The 24948-nt window shown below is 39.2% G+C and overlaps 1 protein-coding gene across 4 annotated transcripts in view; it reads right to left on the reverse strand.

Annotated features, from left to right (window-relative positions):
* The window catches only part of LOC136877529 (zinc finger protein OZF), a 76333-nt gene that overhangs the window by 25683 nt on the left and 25702 nt on the right, over positions 1-24948 (reverse strand). Inside the window, exons 1-2 of one of the 4 annotated variants that reach the window (XM_067151645.2) lie at positions 21994-22127; positions 2400-2478 (exon numbers count right to left, since the gene is read on the reverse strand). In XM_067151645.2, the coding sequence (XP_067007746.2) occupies positions 2400-2459 (60 nt within the window). In that variant the 5' untranslated portion in view covers positions 2460-2478; positions 21994-22127. Of the gene's footprint in view, positions 1-2399; positions 2479-2617; positions 2757-18412; positions 18550-21993; positions 22128-24948 lie in introns of those variants that run through there. The other 3 variants (XM_068228537.1, XM_068228536.1, XM_067151646.2) reach the window with 3 other exon arrangements.

A 24948-nucleotide genomic window follows, 5' to 3' on the forward strand; every position in this document is an offset into this window, starting at 1 on the left:
GTTCTAGTGTATAGGACCCTCACCAGGATTACTTGATTCAAGAACGGGAAAAAACCCAAAGAAAAGCAGCTTGAGTTGTTCTGGGTGATTTCTGACAAAAGAGTAGTGTTACAAAATGTGGTGTTACAACAGAATGCTGAGGTGAGATGGGTAGATAGAATCACGAAGGAGATTGATTTGACTGAATTTGACCAGAAGAAGAGATAGAATGATAGGGCACATCTTAAGATACCCAGGTCTTGTACAGTTGGTTTTTGAGGGAAGTGTAGGTGGTAAGAATGGTAGGGGTAGACCAAGGTACGAATAAGACAAGCAGATTAGAGCAGATACAGGATGTAGTCGTTATGTAGAAATAAAAAGGTTAGCACAGCTAAGGGTTGCATGGAAAGCTGTATCAAACCAGTCTATGGACTGATGACTCAAACAACAATACGACAATGTTGCAAACTTTGGGCTGCTCGACTAAGTGGTATGTGATGATATAGATGTTGATTCCCATAGGGAACCTCAAATATTTGTCCCAAATGAGTAAATTTATAATACCAATATAGCTGGTCTGTTACTGGACATCATTAAATTTTCCAGCTAACTCATTTCTGGTTGCCAATGTTTCACCCCAATGTGCTAAGTTGGGCTCATCAGTTGGTAAATAGCACACCTACCAACATGCATGGCTATTGAGTACTGCAGAGGCCACTGCGTAGGCTACTTGGAGTCACCGGCAGTGCCAATGCACTATGAGAGACTTTGTCTCATTTCCAAAAACTGATGCTGTTGCTTTTGCTAGTTGCTTTACGTCGCATCGACACAGATAGGTCTTACGGCAATGATGGGATAGGAAAGATCTAGGAGTTAGAAGGAAGCAGCCATGGCCTTAATTAAGGTACAGCCCCAGCATTTGCCTGGTGTGAAAATGGGAAACCATGGAAAACCATCTTCAGGGCTGCCAACAGTGGGATTCGAACCCACAATCTCCCGGATGCACTGCCAAATCTACCCACATCATTTGCTCATTTACATGCCTAACAGAAACTACGTTGTGTGTAATAGTATTCCTGATAAACAGATCTACCCCACACTCTGCCCTTCCCTTTTTAACACCTGTCAAGTACACTTTATAATCTCCTAACTATTCTTCGTTATCTCCCCTTACCCGAATATCACTTACTCCTAGCACATCCAGATGCATCCTCTACTTGTTCTACTTTCTTTCTTCCATAAGTCCCATTAATATTGATAGCTCCCCATTGAATTCCATTATGTTCGCCAAGTTGTTTCCAAGGAGTTCCTCACCTGTCAAATGGGAGTGGGACTCCATTACTCCCATAGGTCCAAGGCTTGCTTAAAATGTTCTGAGCTCAGTAAATTCATGAAGCAGGATGCTACCTTACTTACACATAGTCCAAGTGAGGATCTCTCCTCTAACGGATTAGAGACCACAGTGGATTATATAGTCCTAGCTGCCTGAGCACAAGAAGGGCCATGACTCAGAATACGTCCGAGATGCCCACTCCCATTCCATAGAAACTGGTATCACAATTCTTAGGACCTCTTACTAGGCCACTCAGCCGTTGCCCAGGGTTCACAAACTAGGACGTGACTACAGTAACCCACAAAATGAAATTATTATAGGGAGATTTGATTCTTCTGATCCATTAAACCGCATTTCATTTCATGTTCCGCAGACAAAATCATATCAGCACCAATTATTTCAAGTTCAAAAAAACATTGCATCAGTTAAATTCACCTTGTGTAAAAATGACAATGCTTTATAACACTGTAACAAAAGAAGTTGATATATTCACTGAATCAGATAATGAATTCAGTAAGAAACTAGAAGCCTGCCTTTACAATTTGTAAATTTTTAATAATTATCTTTTTTTGATATTCATGGTACTTCACAATGTACTCACTTATGTTTTTGAATTCCTTTGTTTTTCATATTATTTTTGCTTTGAATTAGTGTGTGATTTCTTAGTGCATTTTTTCATTTCTTTTAAATTGTAAATGGTGTCATATTTAATGTTAAATTTTAACTTCATAGATACAGATCAATAATGAATGTTATGAAGGTACGGGTGTAAAACCTATGTACTTTCAAGTAAATAAATAAATAAATGAATGAATGAATGAATGTCACTTGAGTTCTGGTGTCCACAAGACCTTAGCTCTACCTACTAATCAAGTTTCATGCAAACAGTATACACATGAGAAATGTATAAATTTATAATAATGATGATTGTGATTTTAATGATAATATTAAATAGTTCTAATCTTGTATTATATCAGACTATTTGTCACTTTCTATTTGGTTATAATCAGCATGGCATGACTGAGAAACTTGTTAAATTAAAACATGTGCTACACTTTCCTTCAAATCTAAAAATGGATAAGCTCACCATTGACAACACTTCATCTTCTTCCTCTTCTTCATTCTTGATACATGAACTGCTTTCCATTGGATGGGGTGTTCTTCAACTGCAAAGAAAATAAGAATATGGGATTGTGGTATTGTTCTTTCCAGGAAAAAATATATTACAACATTATCCAGCTAACATCCTTTCAATTACTTCAGATTTTAAGACAATCAAGATATTGGTCTGCATGAGTTCTTTACCATTCCAGAAGCCAACAATGCAGGGTAGTTGCATTTAAACATCTTCAAATGCCAACAACCTCTCCTAAGTCAATTCTGTTATCCTGAGAACCTAACAATGATTAACTGACAGGGCCTCTGAGGTCACCAAATAACATTACCAGCAAGTCGTAAGATTAATTAAAGAAGGACAAGGGAGAATTTCAAACTCTTGATGAACAAGGATTCAGATTAAAGACAGACAAAGTGTCATGAAGGATGAGGAAATGAATCCCTATGCCTTATAAACCTAATATCACCTGAGTAAGTACTAATGGAAGGAGAGGGAAGACTGATCTGAAGACGAGCCTGACCATATTCAGCTGAGGTACCACAGTCAAGTTCTGGGAAAGGAAGCAGTTAAAACTACTGAAATAAAATTATTATACAACTACAGAACTTAAACAGGATGTTGTTAAGCATTAATTGATTCAACACAAAAACTTAAATCCAAAATTTCCAGTACGGTAAATGAAAATGTAGAACCTGGCGATGTTGTGCTGAAATAAGACACCCATGCCAGTAATGAAAAAGTCCTTTCAGGACAAATTTCTGGCAATCTGACACTCTTTCTAAGTCAAGAGCAGTAAAAGAAACATCAACAGCATAGCATTATCGTTAGTTACATTACTGACAAAGGAGGCTTAGCTGGGTTGGCAACCTGCTGCAAAACAGTTAATACCGAGTGTTGAGTGGCGTTAAATAACTCAAAACCCAAAGGTAGGCCAATGGCTTCCGGTGGAGGATCCCCCTTAGGATGGGATGATGGTTCCCTAGTGGAGGAAATTCCACTGAAATCCATAGTGTTTTGACACAACAGCAGAGCAGGCGAAGGAGGAACCTCTTAATTCTTGGTTTCCAATGGCTGTGGAGACGGAAGAGGTTATGCCAAATGCACTGGCTCAAAGATGCAGCTCAATTTTACTGAGTCTGCAGCAGTCCATTGCAGTTTTGGTGCTGGAAACTGCATGTCCCATGCTATATGTGCCGCAATGAGTGGCTCCAGGATCATAGTGTGTGGGTCTCTCCATGGCAAGTTGCGATACACCTTAAACAAAGTCATACGTACGGCATTCTCTCCTGTTGTTCCTCTAAAAATCATGTAGCAATGGGACAAGGATGATGGAAGCAGGTTTGGGTAAAGTGGAAGCTTCTAATCTGAACCTGCAGTTTGGCAGCAGATATACGATGGTCACCTTCCTGAGACCCTGTGTCTACTCAGGGATCTGGTCCTGCATCTGTGACGGGGCGGGCCTCTTTAGAATCAACACTGCCCACCCTGAATGGGGAAGGCTCTACAAAAAGTGGGCTAAACATCAGTAGTCATTCTTAAAACCTGTCTGGGAAAATGCACTCAGAGAGTTACCCCATCCTACGGTCAAAACCATGAGAGAAAGAAATCTATGATCATCATTATTGGTGCACGGATTATTTCATACTGTGAATTTGAGCTGAGCAGCTAAAAGGCATAAAATGGGATTTCAGGGTTTAGAAATCAAAAGATCCAACAAGAAAATAACAAGTCTTCTAAAATGAAAGTTTATGTACTCAGCAAAGATTGTCTTATTGTTTGAAGACAGGTTATTTGTTAATGTTCTTGAGATTCTAAAGACTGAAATATTAGGCCTATCATACAAACTGAATAAAAAGTACGATAAGCTGAGTTACTTCATATTTTCATTATTTGTCAACATCCTCCAAGTGTAGCATAGCCTTTCTTAATTTTGGCAGGACGCCAAAATATCGTAGCTCTGGCACTAAGAAAATGTAGATGTGTCAGTTGTTTGAAATGTAGTTAACGGTAAATTCATTCTCTGTTTACCCAGACCTAATGTTTCAGCTGAAAGTGTGTTTTTGTTCACAAATTAATTCTGGTGCGATGAAATGAACAGGCTACACAATGACACATTTATGTAAAACAAGTTTAACAGTTACAACACTTTTTACAACCTTATCATGTGGTCTACTTTACCACAAAATTCTAAAGGGCAAAAAAAGTGATGAAATCTATTGTATCTTAATGTCGAAAACTTGATGAAAGAAAAGAGTTGATTCGATAATGATATACACAACTCTTCTGTATTCCAAAAACTACTGAACTTGAAGTATGCACAATTAAAACAATCCAAAGACCCGGTCAATCTCACAGAGCTCCGATCGATGTCGCTACTCTCATTGAGTTCTCCCAGACTTACTACTGAATTTGATACACTAAAAATTAAAAACGCAACAAATATTAAACATAATTGAATCTGTTTCTAATCACAAAAATACACTGGCACACATCCTTCTCTAGTAGAATGAAGATGGGTCTTTGTTGGCTCCTGGACTTCTTCGTCTACTATGTATGATGTCTCGATGTTGACAGGAATTTCAGATCCAGGCAGAACTGCTGGCTTAGGAAAACTAACCAAGTCTCCCAAGCTTACCAAATCAAGTTTTTGGTGATCTACATGGTTCTTCATTTCAGGTGCAATTTATACAGATTTCTTTGGCAGGATGGCAGTTAGTCTGAGTTGGTAGATGTGGCATTTGAAAACTTAACCATCATCGAGTTCAATCAAATAATGAAGATATCCAAATTTTTCCATTTTGTTCCAAGCTTCCACTGTTCTTTATTGTTTGCTTAATGATGGGCTTGTACGCTTAACTGTCATGCAGATTGGTTGGGAGCAGTGGTTGGTTTGAATTTCATTGGCATCGATATATCCAATTCAATATAAATTTGTCTATGCAGATATAGTTCTGCTGGTGATTTTCCACAATTTAAGGGCATTGCTCGATATCAAAAGAGAATTTCTTGTTCTGCATTGGCATAGGTTCTTCACTCATTGCTGTCAAACTCTTTTTGAGCGTTTGAATATTCGTTGACATTGCTGGGTGTCCTGGAGCAATAAATTCCTGAAATGTTCCGTTCTCCTTACAAATCTGTTGAAATTCTTCACGTATGAAAATCGTAGCACCGTCTGAAACCATTACCTCAGGAAACCCATGCCGAAAGAAAACACAATGAAGCAATATGATTCTCGATGTTGAAGACGGAGCTGATTTGGTCAATTCTACCTCTGCCCCTTCTGATTTTGTATCCACAATAACTAGAAAAAAGTTACCTTGAAAGGGACCTGTATAATCTATGTGGATTTGCTGGCGGTTGCTCTCTGATTCATCCCATGGGTGCAACGGAGCTTTTCGTGCATTCCTTATTTTAGCTCATTGCGGGCAGGAACGAATCAATACTTCAGTGTCCTTATCAATTTTTTCCAATAGACATATGGACGAGCAAGTTGTTTCATTTTCGATATTCGGATGTGGGTGTGGTGGAGTTCATCTAGTATTGATGAATTTAGAATCGATGAAACTACAATCCTATCTCCTCTGAACAAAATTCTGTTGTCATTATAAAATCCTGTTTCAGTGTTGCTGTTTTCATTGAAGATCTTTCAAAATTGTTGAGAGGTTAGCAACCTTGTGTCTCATTCTGGATCGACTGGAATGATATAATCTGATTAGAGATTCTAAGAACTGTTTCTTCACAAAGAAGATGAACTTCTTCGTTAATAAACCTGTCAATGTGTTGTTTCTTTTTTTTGTCTAATGATGCTCTTGATAAGCAGTCGACATTTGAATTTTCAGAACCCTTTTTGTAGATCACCTTGTAGTAAAGTCCAGATAGGGCTGATGACCTAGATGTTAGGACCCTTTAAAAACAAGCATCATCATCGAGTCCAGATAAAAAAAAAAGCTGTGTCAATGCTCAAGAAGCAAACACAATCGAATGTTCCTGGCCATCAGTGATAGGAGACAGAATAGCACAAATGCTGGTAGGACTCGCATCACATCCCAACTGTACTTGCAATTTAGAATTGAATGGTGTTAGTACTCTATCACTTACTATTTCTTGTTTCAATTGAATGAAAGCAGCTTCACAGTTACTTTTGTACTAGAAACGAATTTCTCCTTCAACCAACGGCCAAGTGGTGCTGTAATTGATGAGACTTTGGAATGAACCGTGTGTAATATGTCACTAGTCCCGAAAATGTCTTTACTCCTCCAACTGTCCTTGGTCTTCTCATTTCAGTAATACCTTTAATCTTTTGTTGTGATTTTGAAATTGTATTCAATTCGAAGTGTGCAAAAAATTTGATGCGGTGTTTGAAAAATACACATTTTTGACAGTTGAGATGTAGGTCGTACTTCCTCAGTTGACTTTTATTCAGTTTCTATGAAACACTTTTCTGCCTTGTCAATACTTCACAAGGCGGAAAAGTGTTTAATAGAAACTGAATAAAAGTCAATACGGACAAGACTGAACTAACATGGTGAAAATAATCAATTCTTTCATAGCTGTTCGAAGCAGGCAGGCACTTTGCATTCTTCTTTTGTCGCTCCATGTATTATGATGTCATCGAAGTACTTCTTCGTATTGTGCCATACCAAATTACCTTCATATTTTACTTTCTGATATCACATTCTTTACGATGACGTAGATCAGTCCATTGTGACTGGTTAATGTTCTCAAACTTGACGTGTAGTTTATCCCGATTAGACAGATGGCACCTCATATAATGAAGGTTTGCCAAAGCATTTCTTTCTAACTTATCTTTGATTTATTTTCTCTCTGACTGGGGGACAATAATGGTTTTGATGAAAAAGATGGAGGCACTGGGCTATGAGATGATCCTCATCTCTTTTAACTGGTTTTTTTAAAGATTCATAATTTGCCCAGTATGACTCTGTTTTGCATCAATGTATATGATTACTTAGAATCTATGGATTCTATTCCTTCAAGGTTCAGGTATTTATCTCATTTTCCTCTTTTATTTATTTGCTGCACTTATTTCAGCGTCTTTCCTTTTCTTCATGTCTGTTCATTATGAATTTGTTCCTGCGTGGCAGCAGAAGGTAACACTGATCCATGTGTGTGTAATGAGTTTTCTTGTAGTTTTTGATTGGAGACATTTCATATTCTCTTCGGCTTTGACGTCTGGGTTGAGCTTATATTCTGTAATATGGTTTAACGCTAATGCTGTATGATTCACGTTCGCCGTTATGTGCGATATGAATATGTCATGTAGCGTGTGTGTTATTTGGTTATGGTGTTGACTGGGTAAGCCTGACCTATATTGCGGCGACCGAGATATCTGATCTGTGCTCTCAGATCAAGCTCAAAAGCCATTGACTGACTCTTGTCATGCTGTTACAATTCTTACTGTAACATGTCTTGATACTATATTATTTATTCTATTTAGCATTTTTGGTCTCTGCATTTGTGCGTGAGCATTGTGTGATTGTCGGATCTGTGTTATTTCTCAGTGCCTTATGGATGTTGCTTTTATCATTATTATTATTGTCATTTTATCTTACTATTGTTCTTGGCTTGCTCCGCCAGTTTATTTGTCCATTTCAGGACCTTGCTCTCAATTCTACTTGTTTCATTTGACTCATGTTTATTTGCTCCTGTAACTATGGCAACTCCTCTTTAACCTCTGTACATTCCAAATTTGTTCTTTTTCTGCCAGCTTTGCTTCTTTGGCGTTTTGATTTCTGAGAAACATAGTCTCTTCGGAGATCGTTGGGAGCCATGTTCCTTGTAAAATAATTGATTTAAGCCTTGTCATGTATGGGGAGCTGTGATAATATTTTTTCTTGTGTGAAAGCTCCTACTTTAACCTCTTATTGACATCTTTCCCTTGAGAAAGAAATGGTTTACATCAAATTTTAATTACCACTGTCTGGTAATAACTGAATATAACTGCGTCACTTTTCACAATACTTCTGTTGCGACAGATCAAGCGATTGAATTTAACGAGTCAAACAACTCGATTGTGATTAAGATACCCTCACAGACTATGTATGTGTCTCCCTGTATCCCCCCATTTTGCTTGTTTTGTGCACATTTTAATTCTTTTGCCAATCTTATGTTAATAAACCTTATTCATTTTTAATCAATCTCTGCTTTTGGTACATACATTTTATACTTAATTTCTCTAGTCTAAGAGGCTCGGATTCAGCTCCTGGCAGTTTCTAGCCAGTTTCGACCGGTCCACAGTAGAGGTAGCTAAGGGGGGTGGGTGTGTCTTTAGTATATCTCGTAGGATTATATCAACAATTCTTTTGACCTCAGCAGGTGCTGTCTTTATGCCAAAATATAGGCAATTCACTTTACAAAGGAAAATTAAACTGTCAATACGGGATAATTCTATCTTGTAATAGGCAATATGTTCCTCAGTGAGTTGAAATACTTCAAATTTCACTGGATTGTTCATCTATTGGTACATGTAAATAAGCTTTAAAAAAGTCCAAACGGCAGAAGAAGCGCGACTCGCATTTTGAGAATTTTGCTAATTTTCTGGATTTGATAATGAGCATCCATAAGTCCTCATTTACCCAACTTTGTAGTCCATGCACAGTCAAACTCCTCCATCAGCTTTCGGTAATGCCACAAGAGGAGATCCCCAAACGCTGGGTTTGATTTTTGTAATTATACCAGCTTTTTCCAATATGTTCAATTTGTTTTCTACTCAATCATAAAGGGTGTATGGAATTTCCCATTACATTAGTTTTGCCTTTCCTCTCAGTTTAAGAGATACCTTGAAGTTGGGAGCACAACTAATCTTCTCATGAAAAAAATCCTGGAATTGTATAATAATCTCATCTTATTTTTTCATCACTGTAAATCGTTGTAGCTATTGTTAAATAACTTCAATCCACATCTCACAAATCTATTTTCGGTCACTATGTCCAACTCCTTTCCAACAGAGCTGCATAATCTTCTGGTACAATGTAAACATCGTCTTGAATTGTACGTCCATTATATTCCACATTTACTTAAACTTTCCCATCAGGAGTGAAAACACTTTTTGCATAGGACTTGAAGCTTATATCCACTGGTTCCAAAAGAACGTCAAGTTTGAGTTCAGCAGGCAGATTCGAAGGAAACAACATGTATCCTGAGCCTGATTCAATTTTGAACATAACAGGTTTGCCTTGAATATTGACTTGAATGTGAAGACATTGAAAATCAGTTGTGGCTCAATTCTGACAAATGTCAATTATTCGAATAGTTCCGTAGTTATGTCTTGTTTTGTTATTATTCTTCCAATATAACTACTCAATTGTTGTTTGGATGTTGAACTGTGGTTTAACAACGTACGAATGCACACCCTGACAGCACGTCCATCGTTATTACATCCAGAGCATTTCAGATTTGATATAAAAATAATAATCGTATGGCCTCAGCTACCGTGTGCAGACATTCCAATTTGATGCCATCTGGCTGTCTGCTCGTCAATTTCAACATTCCGTTTTACTCTAGACCCACTAGATGGCAGACCAAGTAAACTGAAACTCTCTTGAGCGTCTATGGCTGAGATTTAATTAATTTTGTCGGGTAAACACCAAATGTGTCACCAGAGATCTTTTACATGCCGACATTGTACGACATGGAGTGTCAAATGGACTTTTTTCCTCCCTTCAAAAATCCAACTACCTCTGCCGGGTTTGAACCTGCTATCTTGGGATCCGGAGGCCAACACACTACCACTGATCCACAGAGGCAGCTTCAGATTTGATATGTTGTCTATTCAACAGTCTTTTACCAAATGGTTGTTTCTTCCACATCATAGACAAAGTCCTTTGATACCTGATTCAATGTAATTGATTCTTGATTTTCTTGGAAGAGTTGATGATTGATCTCGAAATTATTGTTGTATTTGACTTTGGTATCTTTCTTGTTTGAAGTTCTTTTCCTAATTTTATGTCAACTTGTAGACATCAGGAGTTGAAGAACTGTTTGGATTAGTTGTTTTTTTACTTAGCTCTTGAGAGTGAATCAAAGAAGTTCTGAGAACAATAGCCTTGGATACAAGATTACCGGTCTTAAAGTATTGTTCTTCGGATTGTAGCAATTGTTCTGTAATTAACATTAAGTTGAACTTGAAGGAAAATATCTGCAATAGATTTTTCACATTCACAAGGTGGAATTAATTCACAATCTGTGATGTCTATTCTGAGCACAGCAACAAATTCAGCTATCGATTGTTGATAAGTTTGATATTTTGATAAAAATTTATGCTGAAATACAAGTATGTTCTTCTCTGGGGTTAAATGTTTTCCCAGAAGTGACATGAGTTCATCGTATGTGTTCTCTTTAGGTAATTTCGGTGCTGACAAAGCTGAAATGTGAAAATATTTAGAGCCAATTGAATTGAGAAGCAACTTTGCACAATATTCTTTGTTTTCATTGATATTTTTCATTTTGATATAATTTTCACACAGAGATTTATAGTTACAAAATGAATTTTGTCAGGTTGAATGTTTCAAGATTTGGTAAAAGAGCTGTGTTAACCACTGGTACATTTTGTACTGGATCCTTGGACTGCAGTTTTAATAACTGTTCAGAAAAACCTTGCTGAACTGTGTGAACTGCAAACTATCCATATTATATATAACCTCTGTTGACTTTATCAAGAAAAAATTATAATTAAGTTACCAGTAATTGATGTGGTGGTCTTGAGGTTATGTTTATTCATGTTGAAACTGAGGATGAGCTGTCAATTACATCCATGAGTGCTTGCAATTATAGTGAAGACACGTCTTGACTTTTGAGGATGGTTGATGTGTTGAGAAATTTCTCTAACTTTAGATTTCTTGTTTTGTCCAACAAATATATATATCAAGGTTCATCCTCATCACAAACTACTTGTAACTTGACAAAAGAAAATAGTTAATTCAATAATGATATACACAACTTAACTCTTCTGTATTCCGATAAAATCCAAAGGCCAGGTCGATCTTGCAGAGCTCCAATTGATCGATGGTGCTACTCTCAGAGTTATATAAAATCTATATTTCTTAAAGTACTTCCACTGTATAAATCAAAGTGGTGAATATTGGCGAAGCCCTTCTTCACTCCAGCCAGCAAAATGTGGGTGTTCCATGGTAATATGTCGTAGGTTCATTTTTATACTCTTTAAGTTTTAATGCTAGGCAAAAAAAGAGTTTTTTAAAATTATTTGTAGAATACAGAATAGCCATCAGTTCCATTTACATATGCTGTTCACATTGTTCCTCATCTTCTTCTTGTGTATCCCAGATTTTTACCCTTTTATTATAGCAAACATATTACTGTACAGTATTGCACCCGTCCACCTCCCGAGTCCCAGACTAGCATTTATCTCAGGGGTGCCGGTTCATTATTTTAAGTCCACGAATATATAAATATAGAGGCATAATAGAACACGGGAATGAACGGTGCAATTAAAATTAAAATGGGGAAAGCTCGATTGTAAACTTGAATTTAAGGACTCAATGATAGGACTAGGAAGTGACTGTTAACTTTAAAAAGGGTATCATCTAACTACAATAAAAATATTATGAGAATGGTTTCCTTTGAAATAATTGCCAGAAGGAGCAGTTTATTACGCCATCCGACGTACGAAACTTTGATACATTTGGCAATGATATTTAAATTTCCACACATGTTACATAAATAAATCACTTGCTATACCGCAAGTGGTATCAATATGTTGCTGGGTTGCTTCTGGAAGAAATTACAACTGGAGTATAACTTATGGGTCGATTCCATTTGAATCGAACCGTTGTTCAAGGATATAGCTTCCTTCTATCGGGAGCCCGAGCATAACCCATGTTACGGTCGGCTTCTCGATTTAACTAAGATGACGTACCCCGGCTATATACATTTTTCCGAGACCGGTACTCGGACTGGGTAATGTTTCTCGTGAATTACGAAAAATGGATTACACGGACAGTTCCTATCTTACGATGTCCAGCTGATGCCATACCACTGAATTAGCATTTATATTTTATTTACACATGATCTGAAATGTTACAAAGTAGCCTCAGTAGACTACTGCCACAGATGAGATAACGAGAAGCGGTGGGAAATACCGTGCCGATGACCTCCCCTCGCATCGCAAGCGAAGTAAACAAACACACTAAGTATTACTGTCACCTGTCCCGTGCGGAAACCGTACAATAACGAGGTAACAAATGACTATAATATTTATTATTCTTATTATTCAAACATACGAGTAGAGGGATGTTGTCACCAATTAATTAATTCACTATCGTCAGAATATTCATTTATCCATGAAATTATCATCCTTGAAATTATTATTATTATTATTATACTCAACGGTTCCTGGCACTGTCACGTTTGATTAATATCGTCATTATTATGCGGGACGCAAACACAAATGGTTATTACTGTTATTATTATTAGTATATCCCTCTGATGGTTATTATTATTATTATTAATGAATAGGTGACTCCAGATATTATCATTATTATTGAACCGGTCACTTCCGCCCAAAATGCATTAGGATATCGTTCGCGATTACAATTATTTCACTGATCAACCAACGACATCATTACTGTTATTATTATGACAATTATTATTAATCTGACCGCGACGATTTGACATCGTCCTAACATTGTTACTATTATTATCGGTTGCATATTCTCATTTAGATTCCCGTTTAACATCTTTATCAACGCTCAATTAATTAAGGCGGTCCAATCCTTTATCTGCAATATTTATTATTATTATTATCACGGCATCATGATTGTCATCACTCGTCATTACAATGATTACAATATCCGATCATTTATGTGGAATCTGAACTCTCATTATCCTTAGATCCGTAGTATCTCGACGAATAGCGGTGCAGTCTATTTATTTCGTACATGCTGTCACGGGTTCGAATTCTACCCGCTACGTAACTCAGTATTTCTCTGTGACACTGCCCGTACATTTTACACTCATTTCAATATCCTAAGTGTCTCTCGTACGGAATTTATATCCCTTTTTATCTCAATATTCCTTGATTCATTTATTTCTCACAGAATTATCAACTGACTTATTTATTCACTTCTGACATCGTACGACCTTTTATTATCTGACTGTAGATTCTTTTTAACATTTTTCTATCTCATTTTGATCTACGCCTTAATTCATTCTCCACAAATAATCGTAACATTTTGAAATTATATTTACCAAAATTTGACAATCATGGTTTCGTAACATTAGTCGTACGTGTTCCGGCTACTGAATTGCAAATTTAAGACACGACATTTATTCGTAAAAAAATATATTGGACAGTAATTTAAACCACACGTTCATTAGCATGTACGGATTATTTGCACCGATCTTAAATTTCAATATTATTAATTTATCAAGTTAAATTACCACACACTTTAATTCCGAATTAAAAAACGACCTCCCGTCATTAAATGATTCCCGACAAACTCAACACCTGATCACTTAAATTTTATTATTACGCACGGCTCACTAAAATTTCCAATATCTCATGAATTATTATTATTATTAATATCGCTTCTCACAAATTTAACAACTTCACTTTGAAAATATGAACACACTAATCAACAACAAAACCCCACTGGTATGACAAGGCTGGACTTTCCTTCAATGTCATTACATAACTCGTTAAAATGACAAACAGAAAAGCACATATCGGGTCTATTTGACTATGATAACAAAATCAAATGTAAAGAAAATTATTCTTGACTACAAAGAAAATATGAATGCATGCATGACTTAACGTACTACCCTATATGTACAAAATTTACATCTACAACAAACTGAATACATAAAAAAAAGACCCGATTATTTACATTGTTATTATTTAATACTGTCCGTGCTACAAATTTAGGATGAAAACATTGTTATTATTTAATACTGTCCGTGCTACAAATTTAGGATGGGGTCGTTAAGCGACTCATCTTGTTACAGAAGGTAACCAAGTCTAATCAAATTATTCCCATTTTTCCAATCACGCTAACATTTCCCAAATATTATCTACATTTTAGTATTTATCTTAGTTATTGGTAATCCATTGCAGCTTGGCAGATGAGAGGCTCCTTTCGGCCCCTCTCCGCCGTATTACTCCTCCATTCTTGATGGCGTAGTTCCACAAATGATTTCCTGGCACATTACCATTTTTACACTAATACTTTAATTATCACAATACTTCACCATTGACAATGTTAACACAGAAAACTTTACTTTTATAAAACAAATTAATACCCTAGACCCAAAAATTTAATATTTTACACTGTTTTAAGCTTCGTCCAATTACCGCACAATGGACATGGACACGTACGACGGTGTGTCGAATTTTACGCCCGTCGCGATTTATGTTGTCCGACGCGATACGCCTGTTTCATACGGCCCTCTTGAAGTGTTCATGATAGCAGTTCGATATTCCAAAGTACAGGCTATTATTCCCTCAAAGTACTGTTCGTCACACAGTATGTTATTTACGTACTTATTGCGGTGCAATTTACATTACTCACTCTTACAATGCAATTAATTGACTTCACTATGATATTTATAACTGGCAAACACTGTCTTAAGTTAACTACTTTCAGTTCATGTTGCTTGAGCGCGATCACATTTTATAAGTACTGGCGGATGCTCGCGCCATTAAATGTTGAGTTACTGTACGCCCGACGGATTTGAAGTCAGCTGCGAACGACGGTTCAGCTCCAGAGATTCATTTCAAGTGTGGTGTCGAGTATCCCTTGCGCCCGTATATATGGATGAAGCTTTCCCTCGCGGATTCATTGACGTCATACCCATGAGGGAGGGGGTGGATTTTTAATATCGTCACTTGTACTCCGAATTGGACGTTAAAATTTATATCAAATTAATCCACTCCTCTAGCTTATTTGCTGGATTAAATATGAACTCCTGGCGATCATAGATTTAGGAGACACGGGTGGATTTAGCTCCTCACATTTCGCGCCTTTGGAATCGTCCCTTACAACGTGGTTTTCGTCCAGCCAATGACATTCAAGCTGTCTGGTTTCCAAGAAATCCAGCCTTCAATTTATTTAATTTGCCAATAATTATTGATTATTTTTTCATGCGTGACATCTAATAAATTCATTACATTGCTCCGTGTACTCAGAATAATTTATTACTGATTACTTTTGAAGTTACGAGAATATCTCATCCATCATCTCTTAAGATGGTATCCCTGAGTCTCTATCTAAATTTTCGTGATTGGCCTGCAAGTGGTCACGTGATTTAAGTTTCCACCTGCGATAACCTAGGCTAGCGAATGTCCTCGCAACCACTGTACTTTTCCATGACGTCACGGAAATTTCCGTCCGCCAAAAATATCCCAGCGCACTACTCATGTTGCAAGCTTCCTTTGTGTCAAACTACCCCCTTCTCTTTCTGACCAAGACTTATTTGTGGACTTGTATTTTTCCTGGTCGCCAACTAATGGGATCCCCTGCTGTGAAGTAGCTAAATGATGTTGTGTCGAGCTAATCCGTCAGGCTCCAGTCTGTCGCGTTCCTTAGCTCATATTTCAACACTACACAGATGAAATATTTTCAACTACACTTCTGTATTTCAATAAATGTACTACTATTTCCCTTCATAAATCAAATCATGATTGACTTTGGGCCTAAGTCACTCGGGTTCAGTATATACAATGTGTATCTAGCAATGTAAATGTGTTATGTGGACTCTGGAGTTGCTTCCAAGGAATCTGAGGTTAAAAATGGGGTTCCTCAGTGACCTGTCTCCAGTCCCCTTCAGTTTCTGATAATGATAAATGATGTACGAAGGTAATCCCATTTTTTAATAAATACATAGACCTGTTTATTTCTACAATGGTTTACATCATTTTACAGTTTGTACATTTAGCTATTTTTCTACATAATCACCATTTCGGTCGATGCATTTTTGTAGACACTGTGACAGTTTTTGTATGCCCATGTCATACTAGCTCGCCGCCATGCTGTTCAGGAAGTTGTAAACCTCATCAACGGTGATGAATCGCTTTCCAGCCAAATGTTCTTTCAACTTAGGGAATGAGTCATAGTCACTGGGCGCCAAGTCGGGACTATAGGGTGGGTGGATGGGTGATAATGTTGCACTGAAACTGTTGCAGGAGAGCAATGGTTTTCCGGGCGACGTGCAGGCGATCATTGGCATGGAGACAGTTTAGCCCTTGCTCAACATTCCTCTTCTCCTGTTCTGAATTGCCCGCCTGAATTTTTCAGGGTCTCACAGTACCTGTCAGCGTTAACTGTGGTCCCAGTGGGCATAAAGTCGAACAACAATACCCCTTTTCGACCCCAAAACACAGTTGTCATGACTTTACTGGCAGACAGTGTTCGCTTGAATTACCGCAGCTTTGGTGAAGAGGGATGCTGCCGCTGGTGTGATTGGTCTCAGGTGTAAAGTGGAACGCCCAGGTTTCATCACCCGTAACACTTCAGTTCAAAAAGTTGTACTGTTCGGCTGCAAAGCGTTGAAGAAATGCGTGGAAAGAATAAACTCGTTGCCGCATGTAGTCTTCAGTCAGCGTGTATGGCACCTGTCTTGCACACACCTCCCGGTGTTTCAACTTTTCCGTTAAAATTCTGTGAGCAGCGCTTCGGAAAACCTCAGAAACCAAAGTGCAGAGGTCATCCAGGGGAATCTGCCGATTTTCATGCATGATTTGCTCAACCTTCACGACTGTCTCAAGGGAAACTCACAGTCTCCTGCTCCTTTGTTCGTCATCAATTTCAGTCTGACCGGCTGCAAACTCTCTATACCACTTACGAACGTTTTTGACATCCCTGCACGACTCGCCATACAGTGAACATTAAAATAAGAATAATACTTGTTACCTTACAGTTCCGTTAATTGGCGATGGATTTCAATTGGTTCAGTACATTTTGCGTTCAAAAACTGCGCGCACTTTGCAGTAACATCCAACGAGAGCTCCATTCTAAACGGCTGCCAAGCCAAGACTGAGTGCCTCAGCGTGGCATGCGCATGTTTATATGCGAGCACAGGAAACACTCTTCACAATATTGTGACCAACAGCAACACAAACAGAGTTCTGTATTTATAAAAAATTAGGAGACCTTATTTTTGGGATCACGCTCGTAATGAAAATGTATAAACTAATCATATACACAGGTTTGTATACCTTTGACGATGGCTTTAGTATCCAATATGATTTGTATTTGGTCTGAATAGCCACCATACTCTGCACCTAGTAATGTAGGTCCTCTAACACAGTCGTTTTGGTTGGCGTACCCCCCAAATCCAATTGTTTTACCTTCATACTCTCGAAGAACGAGTATATTGTGATTATCCCAGATATAACAAATGATTGTTGTTAGATGCCAAATAATATTAACTATAATCATCATCATCTTCCGTAACTTATCCCACTTGCACAGGGTCTCTGCACGCATTGAGGCATGAAAGAGTTGAGGCTAGGGATTTAAGGTTGCATTCCCTTCCTGACACCATGGGATTTTCAATTCAAAATCCCACCCCAGCAACACCGGGATGAGAGGTAAGTTCCCCAACAATAACAATATTATATTGTGTGTGTGTGTATATCTCATCACTAGGTGAAGGAAACCTCGGTAACTCTTTCATAATAAACTTACAGAAGCAGCTTAAAACTGAGCAGTGAGCTATGGTTGAAGAACTGTTCCTGCCATTTTCAGTGCTTAATGATAGCCCAATTATTCGATAATTGGAGCCTTTTGTTCGCTTCTCAGGCAATGCAGCAAGCCTTCACAAGTCAGATGGAGAAACGTGGTTTTCTCATGATTGGAATTGCGATGTTTTCATTGCCCAGCAACAATATATATACTGGTATTATTATTATTGCAGTGTTACTATTGTACTGTATACTCTGCTACTGAAGAAAAATTGAAACAACATTTTTAAAAGAGGGCATTGCAGCATAACTAAGCATGTTTACATACCCAGTCAATGGGATAGGTGTGCTTGTTTCTTTGCAGCTCAAACTGAGGAACATTCTTGACTGCGAGATAGGTTTGGGTACAGGTAAGTCAAACCCCAAGCACGAACTGAGCAACAAGTGGGTTGACATAAGAATGCGTAAATTCCTGTATAGAGATGGGTCATGTAAGTCTCCACATCCTAACATTTAGTAGTTTGTGAAGAGCTTAAGAGAGGTACCCCTGATGCATATTTTAGAATTAATAGTTCAGAAAGGGGACTCTGTGTAGTGGTAGACAAAAAAACTAAATAAAAACAAACTCTTTTCTGAACTGCTCAGCAAAAAGTTAGGAACTACGATAAATTTGTGTACTGCTTGAGACGAATTCACGCACCCCTAGTGGTACGCGTACTACACTTTGAACACCATTGCTCTAACAAACATTGCCAGTAGTCAAAGCCGGGATGTCAAGACCAAGAGTGTGGATAGATAACTGCATCACAGAGAAAAAAGTTAATAAAAATTCACAATACTATAGGTCATGTAATGTAAACTCGCATATCTGTCAACAATTTGACCTTTTGCAGATAGTCTATTTGCATCTATATATTGACATTATAAGAGAGTATAAAGCTGAAGAAGGCCATTGCATTTGTTGTTTAATGAAAAATGAATTATTCAACAGCTCTGTAAGTACTAACTGAAACTGAATTTCAAAAGTTCTACTACGAGACGGCCTAGTGAAAGTAAAATGTACCGGTACCATAGTCAATATTTTCTTTAAATTAAAACACTCTTTAAAGATATCGTTGCAATCATATCAAACAATAATATGAATTAACTTCTCAGGAAATAGTGATCTACACACGCAAAAGGAACATCTTTCTGAAGTGCGTACACTTACTGTACATTAGTGATGGGCGATATTTCACGAACTGTGATTTTTTCACTGATATCAATATATCACGAGTAACGACTGTTACTTTCTACGCTATCACTGTGATCAGCCGTGATTTCAAGATTTCACTTCAAGTGATCACCGTACACCCTCTTAACTCCATATACCGAACTAGAATGTTGCTACCTAAACTGTGACTGTGATCGATGTTGTGATCAGTCGTGATATCACGACATGTGCTGCTGCAACGGTATCCACGCGAAGCGATGCGGTCAAGGAAGCAGCATCGCCATGATTACCAACAGTATGGACATTTGTTGATTTCATTTTTTAAGGACGTCAACATATCGTTCAGTATATAATGTATTTGTAGGAATTGAGCACATTCCTCCCAAATATATTAACAACTGAAACACTTATAATCCTCGGCATCGCTTGCAATATCAGTTTCAGGAAATTGTCAGTTGACTCGCAGTGTGGTATTATTTTTAAGCGCGCGTTCAAAAAAATTGTGGTACACGGGACTCTCCTAGAATAGTAACAAACATGTATTTCTCCTGTATTTTGGAATGCCCGGGGGCATATTCTCACTGGAGCTCAGAATTAGGAGGCAAGCTGACTGAAATGGCATACGACACACATGCAGAGTTGTCTGTTAAAGGCATATTGTCTATCACAGACGTTTGATATAATACAGGGCAGCTTCCATTGAGGAACCCCAACGGCTGATGATTGGCTGTGGTGGAACAGAATAGAGGGGAATTTCTCTCAGAAGATGGCTATTCTTGATGGAAGCTTACAGAACACTCTCTTCGTTGTTGAAATCAGATTATTTACTGCAGGCAACTTGGCCCTAACTATTTCTGTGAGTCTGTGCAAGGCATGGGCCATGCAAGTAACATGAACATTAAAGAAGGGTAGAAAGTTTTAACGAGAGGTAGAGTAGCAATCATGTAGGAAGCAGCATTGAAGACAAGGAGAAGGTCTTTATAATCATCAACACTCCCAGGATACAACAACTGGAACCCCTTGTTGATAATGTACACAATGCTTTGCTCTATTTTCTGAAGCTGCTTAGAACAAAGGAGAGCAATAAATGCCAATTGGGTTCCAGTTTTCCTACTATAAGATTAGCAATGTACCTGCCCACAGAGTTGCTGGTAAGGACTTCCAAATATCCTCTGTGACTGGCAAAATTACCTCCTATATCTAAGTAGTTTTTCTTTAATGTAGATGTTGAAAGTATGTCTTGTTGGTGTATTTCTGTAAACAATCTCTGAAAACATGACTATGCACAGAATTCCAGGGGATATTTTCAGCAACTAGCGCTCTAAACATATGAGCATAGAAACTACTGTGGATTGTGGGAGGTATACTTTGTGTGAGCAGAGTCTGTCCAATGTTACTTTCCATGGTTGATTTTGCTTTGTGACTAGCACTATCAGCATGCTCTTGTGAAATCTAAAACACAATAATGTGATGAAAATTAGACTAAGATAAGGAATAGCTAATGAATAAAATTTGTAATTTTGAATTATTTCATTTAAACACTATTACTCTAAAGTTAATTAAGAACAAGAACACTCCAGGCCTCGAAAAGGTCTTGGTTTTCATTTACAGCTGCTGCACAGCTCTAGGCTTGCAGATATTAGATAGCCATGTGGTCAGCACGTCACATCCCTCAAGTGTATTGCTGTGCCTCTGAGACCGCTCCTCGTTGTAGCTTCCCAAATTGCCCTCACGCAGCTGAGTCAACGCCTTTCCATACCATACATTTTTCTAAATTACTGCCGGTACTGGTATCTAGGGAAAGGTGCACTGGTATCGTTAACCTTACATTAGGTGGCTGAGAATAGTCGTTCATCATTATATTTTTCACTTGTGCCAGATAAATGTGTAGAATTTCATTTCCTAGCACATACCAAATAATCGGTTACAGTATAAAACACGACTGTTACCAATGTTGATCCTATTTTTTCCTTGACATATTGGTTGAACTTCGGCATGTCTACTAAAAACGAATGTAAATAATAAAAGATTACGTTTGTACGCCTAGAAGTAAATTGGCAACGACCGTATCTGTAATGCAACCAAAATGTAGGCTGTTTATTAAATGCAAAACATTAGGTGGCTGATTTTCTTATAAATGTTTACACAGAGATAGCCTAGTCACAATAACATGGCATTCTCTTGATCACAAGCTACAAGTAACAAGCAGCACGGACGATGCGGTGATTGTGATCACGTCACGACTAAAAATCACTGATATCAGAAAATCACGATATCAAATCACGCTGTGACTCACAAATCACGGTATCGCTCATCACTACTGTACATCACACGGAACGCACGCAATTACTAATCACACAGTTCAACACGAACCTCTGCCTACTTCGACAATAATTAAGAGACAGAGAATATTAAATCCACTAACAAACATTCCTACCGACTCGTGACGTCAGATTCACTATATTATCCTATAATGGCTACAATTTCTCCGCTTAATTGAAAATCTTTTCCGCAAATCTTCCACCTTTTCCCTTACAAATTCACTTCTGAACAATATACCTGAACTGCCTATATTTACAACTAATATAATGGGAAATATGCTGCAAATGAATAAAATACAATACAAATAGGTTGTAATCGAATAAAAAGAAAATACAATGTAACGGAATTCTAAAGGAGGATTTCCCCATACTCACCCTTGCAAATTCAGATATAAACAAAAAAACGCTATCATGAGCCAATTTCTGATATCAGTTGACAAAAAATAGCTATTTGTTGACACCTCAATGGCACACTGAACCTCTTACCAAAAAGGTAAATAACAAACAATGGCGCAACGAATATTTAAAACAGAGAAAATCTCGGGCCAATTACATCAGCTGTTTGGTCAAGAGTGAAGACCGACTAACATGTCTCAGACTCCAATGCATTTATTGATTGACAGGAAAATAACATATAAATAATGCACAGTACAGTTTTCCACCTATTCAATACTAAGTTGTATTTACAGTATTTATATTGCATGGAACTACTCTAGTTTCAACCCTACTCGGGGTCATCGTCAGCCATATTAAAACATACACAAAATAAATGCGAAATCCTAAAACATGTTTTCTAACAGTAAGAGTCTTATGAAAAATATAATTTTACAATATGAAGTGTGGTTGAAATGTTGCAAATGAAAATGAAATATTGCGGTGATGTAGGTGAGTAATAATTAATACAAGTACATTATACATCCTAAGAATTCTAGAACAATAGTACAAATAAGGTGCTCTGTGTTGTTAAAATTTATAGTCTCACGGAATTCAGTAGGTCCTGGTGATACATACCGTAACGGGTGTTATGGCAATAAGAATGAACACAAAGTAAACTGACACTCTACTGTGCATTATTTATATGTTATTTCAGTTCAATACGGACCAACAATATGTTCATAACCCTTAATTGAGAGGAAAATGCCGCGATTGTAGTCGCACATGTGCATTCCCTGAATATATATAGCTTTACGGATACAAGTTGAATTTTGCTTCAAGTGCTTCAAACAAGATTTTATCCACTTTTGATTACTTTAGCTCAAACATCCGGTTCAGTTTAGCCTAGTAGTAAAGGATGGTAGAGTCCTCTCTTTTTATTTCATTATGATACACGATGGTGGTACATTCGACAATATCCATCAATGAATGCCTGTTTTCAAGGGTCAAATTCCTTGAATGTGAAGGCGTTTCATAGGAAATTTGTGTGTATCAACCGAGACATTCAGTCTAATATAGGGCTTCTCCAACTTCTTTCGTTCGCGGCACATTGTTTTGCTATATTGAATATGGCGGCACCCCCCAACGTACAAGTAACTATGCCTGCTTTAGAGGAATTTCGAACGCTACAGAGCAGTCCTGAAAGAATAGGAACCCTCGCGAAGGGTACACGAACCACCGGAACGTTAGTAGAGAAATATGTTGATCACTCCCGAACCCTAATGGAGCATATATAAACCAATTAATGCTCACCTGCAATCAGAGGACGAGCTTGACTGCGGAAGTGGGAGGGCGTACGTGCCTCTCGCTCTGCTCTCCCTCTCCTCGCCAGGTGATCTGTGCTTTCTAAGTGCAAGTAAGGCAGCTGTACTTATTAGTACAATTTCGAAAGAGCTTTTGTCAGAGCTGAGCACTTCTCAGTGCTCGCTTTTACTTTCTCTTTCAGGATTTATTTTTCAGGAGGACCAGGATGACTACGTCGGAAACGTGGTTTGCATCGGACAACCGGTCTGCGGGGAACGAGATGGACTGGGACGCTTACACGGATGGGTGCGACCCCCCCTGACGGCTTCGTGTTCCGAGAGCTCCGCAACCCCGATGGACCAGGCTCTCCTCATGTACTACAGGCCAGGGAAGGAAGCAGCCACTGAGGGGAACATGGTCCTGCACATGGTGCGCCACCCTGTGTCGAAGGGGGCCAGGATCTCCCCTACGCAGCACGTCGAGAGCTTCCACCCTGGAGGCTTAATCATCAGGGACCACAGGCAGGAGCGCCTGGACAATATCGTGAGGGATCTCTCAGATATACCAGGTTATCTGGCTACCAGGAAGAGACGGCACACCAGGGATGTTTGACGCCTACAATGGAGGTTCCTTACCAGCGCAGCCGCCACCCAGACGGACAGGAAGGACCGATGGACTAGGAATAAGTCAGTTAATACCGACTTAGTCCTCCCGTACATGTCAGAGACCAGCGACGCCACCACGGAGGTGGAGCATGCCGCCCCCTGGCGCCGTGATTGTGCGACCCAGGCTGAGCGGCTTGGCACTGCAAAGTGGACGCAGACTGCTCCTCCAAGGACCACCTCTGCAAGATGGACGCAGACAAGGGCCTATCACCAGGGCGCAATCCAGGAAGGCGCTCCAGATGGCGGACAGCAGCACGGGAATAGAGGAGGACGCCCCCCGGCATCTGGATGCTGCCATCCAGGACCAGCCTGCCAGCGTGTCTGTCGAGCTGCAGACAACGATGTGCACCCCACAGGACAGGGAACGCAGTCGGGTATCAGCACCTATCGATGCCACCGCTGCCAGCCAGGAGGAGGGAGAAGATGGCGACACAGTGGGACCGCCAGCTACCCTGGGGTCACCAGACCCGGAGGAGGGCCACCAGGACGAGGCCTCCTCCCTTGCTGAGAAGAAACCCCCCAGGAAGAAGACGCCGCCCCCGGACCAGGAGGCAGAAGACGACGCCGGCCAACTGCAACCTAGGACTGCAGTAGACAGAGGAGCCAACCAGGAGAGGACCTCAGCGGGTAGCGGTAATCAGGTGAGACTGAAATGTTCCCCTCAGCAGCTCTTGCAGTGTTTCCGCTGTTTGAGGTGGGGCCATCGGCAGGAGAGGTGTGGGCTCCTAGTGAGGTGCAACTATTGTGGGAGTGATCACCACTATATGGCCTGCGCAGCACGTAAGGTGGTGTCAGTGTGCGCCAAATGCACGGGGTAGGGGGGGCACCCGGCCTCCCATTGCAGTTGCCCTGTTTACCGGGCCATGGTGCGGGCAGAGAGGAAGAAGGCCCGGCGTCATGACCCACCCCCTTCCAGGAGGCCCCCGCCTCGTTGGGCTTGGCCTCATTCCCCGGGATCGGAGACTGGGTACGAAGGACCCCAAGGAGG

This window comes from Anabrus simplex, chromosome 7, assembly GCF_040414725.1.
Source record: "Anabrus simplex isolate iqAnaSimp1 chromosome 7, ASM4041472v1, whole genome shotgun sequence".
NCBI lineage: Eukaryota > Metazoa > Arthropoda > Insecta > Orthoptera > Tettigoniidae > Anabrus > Anabrus simplex.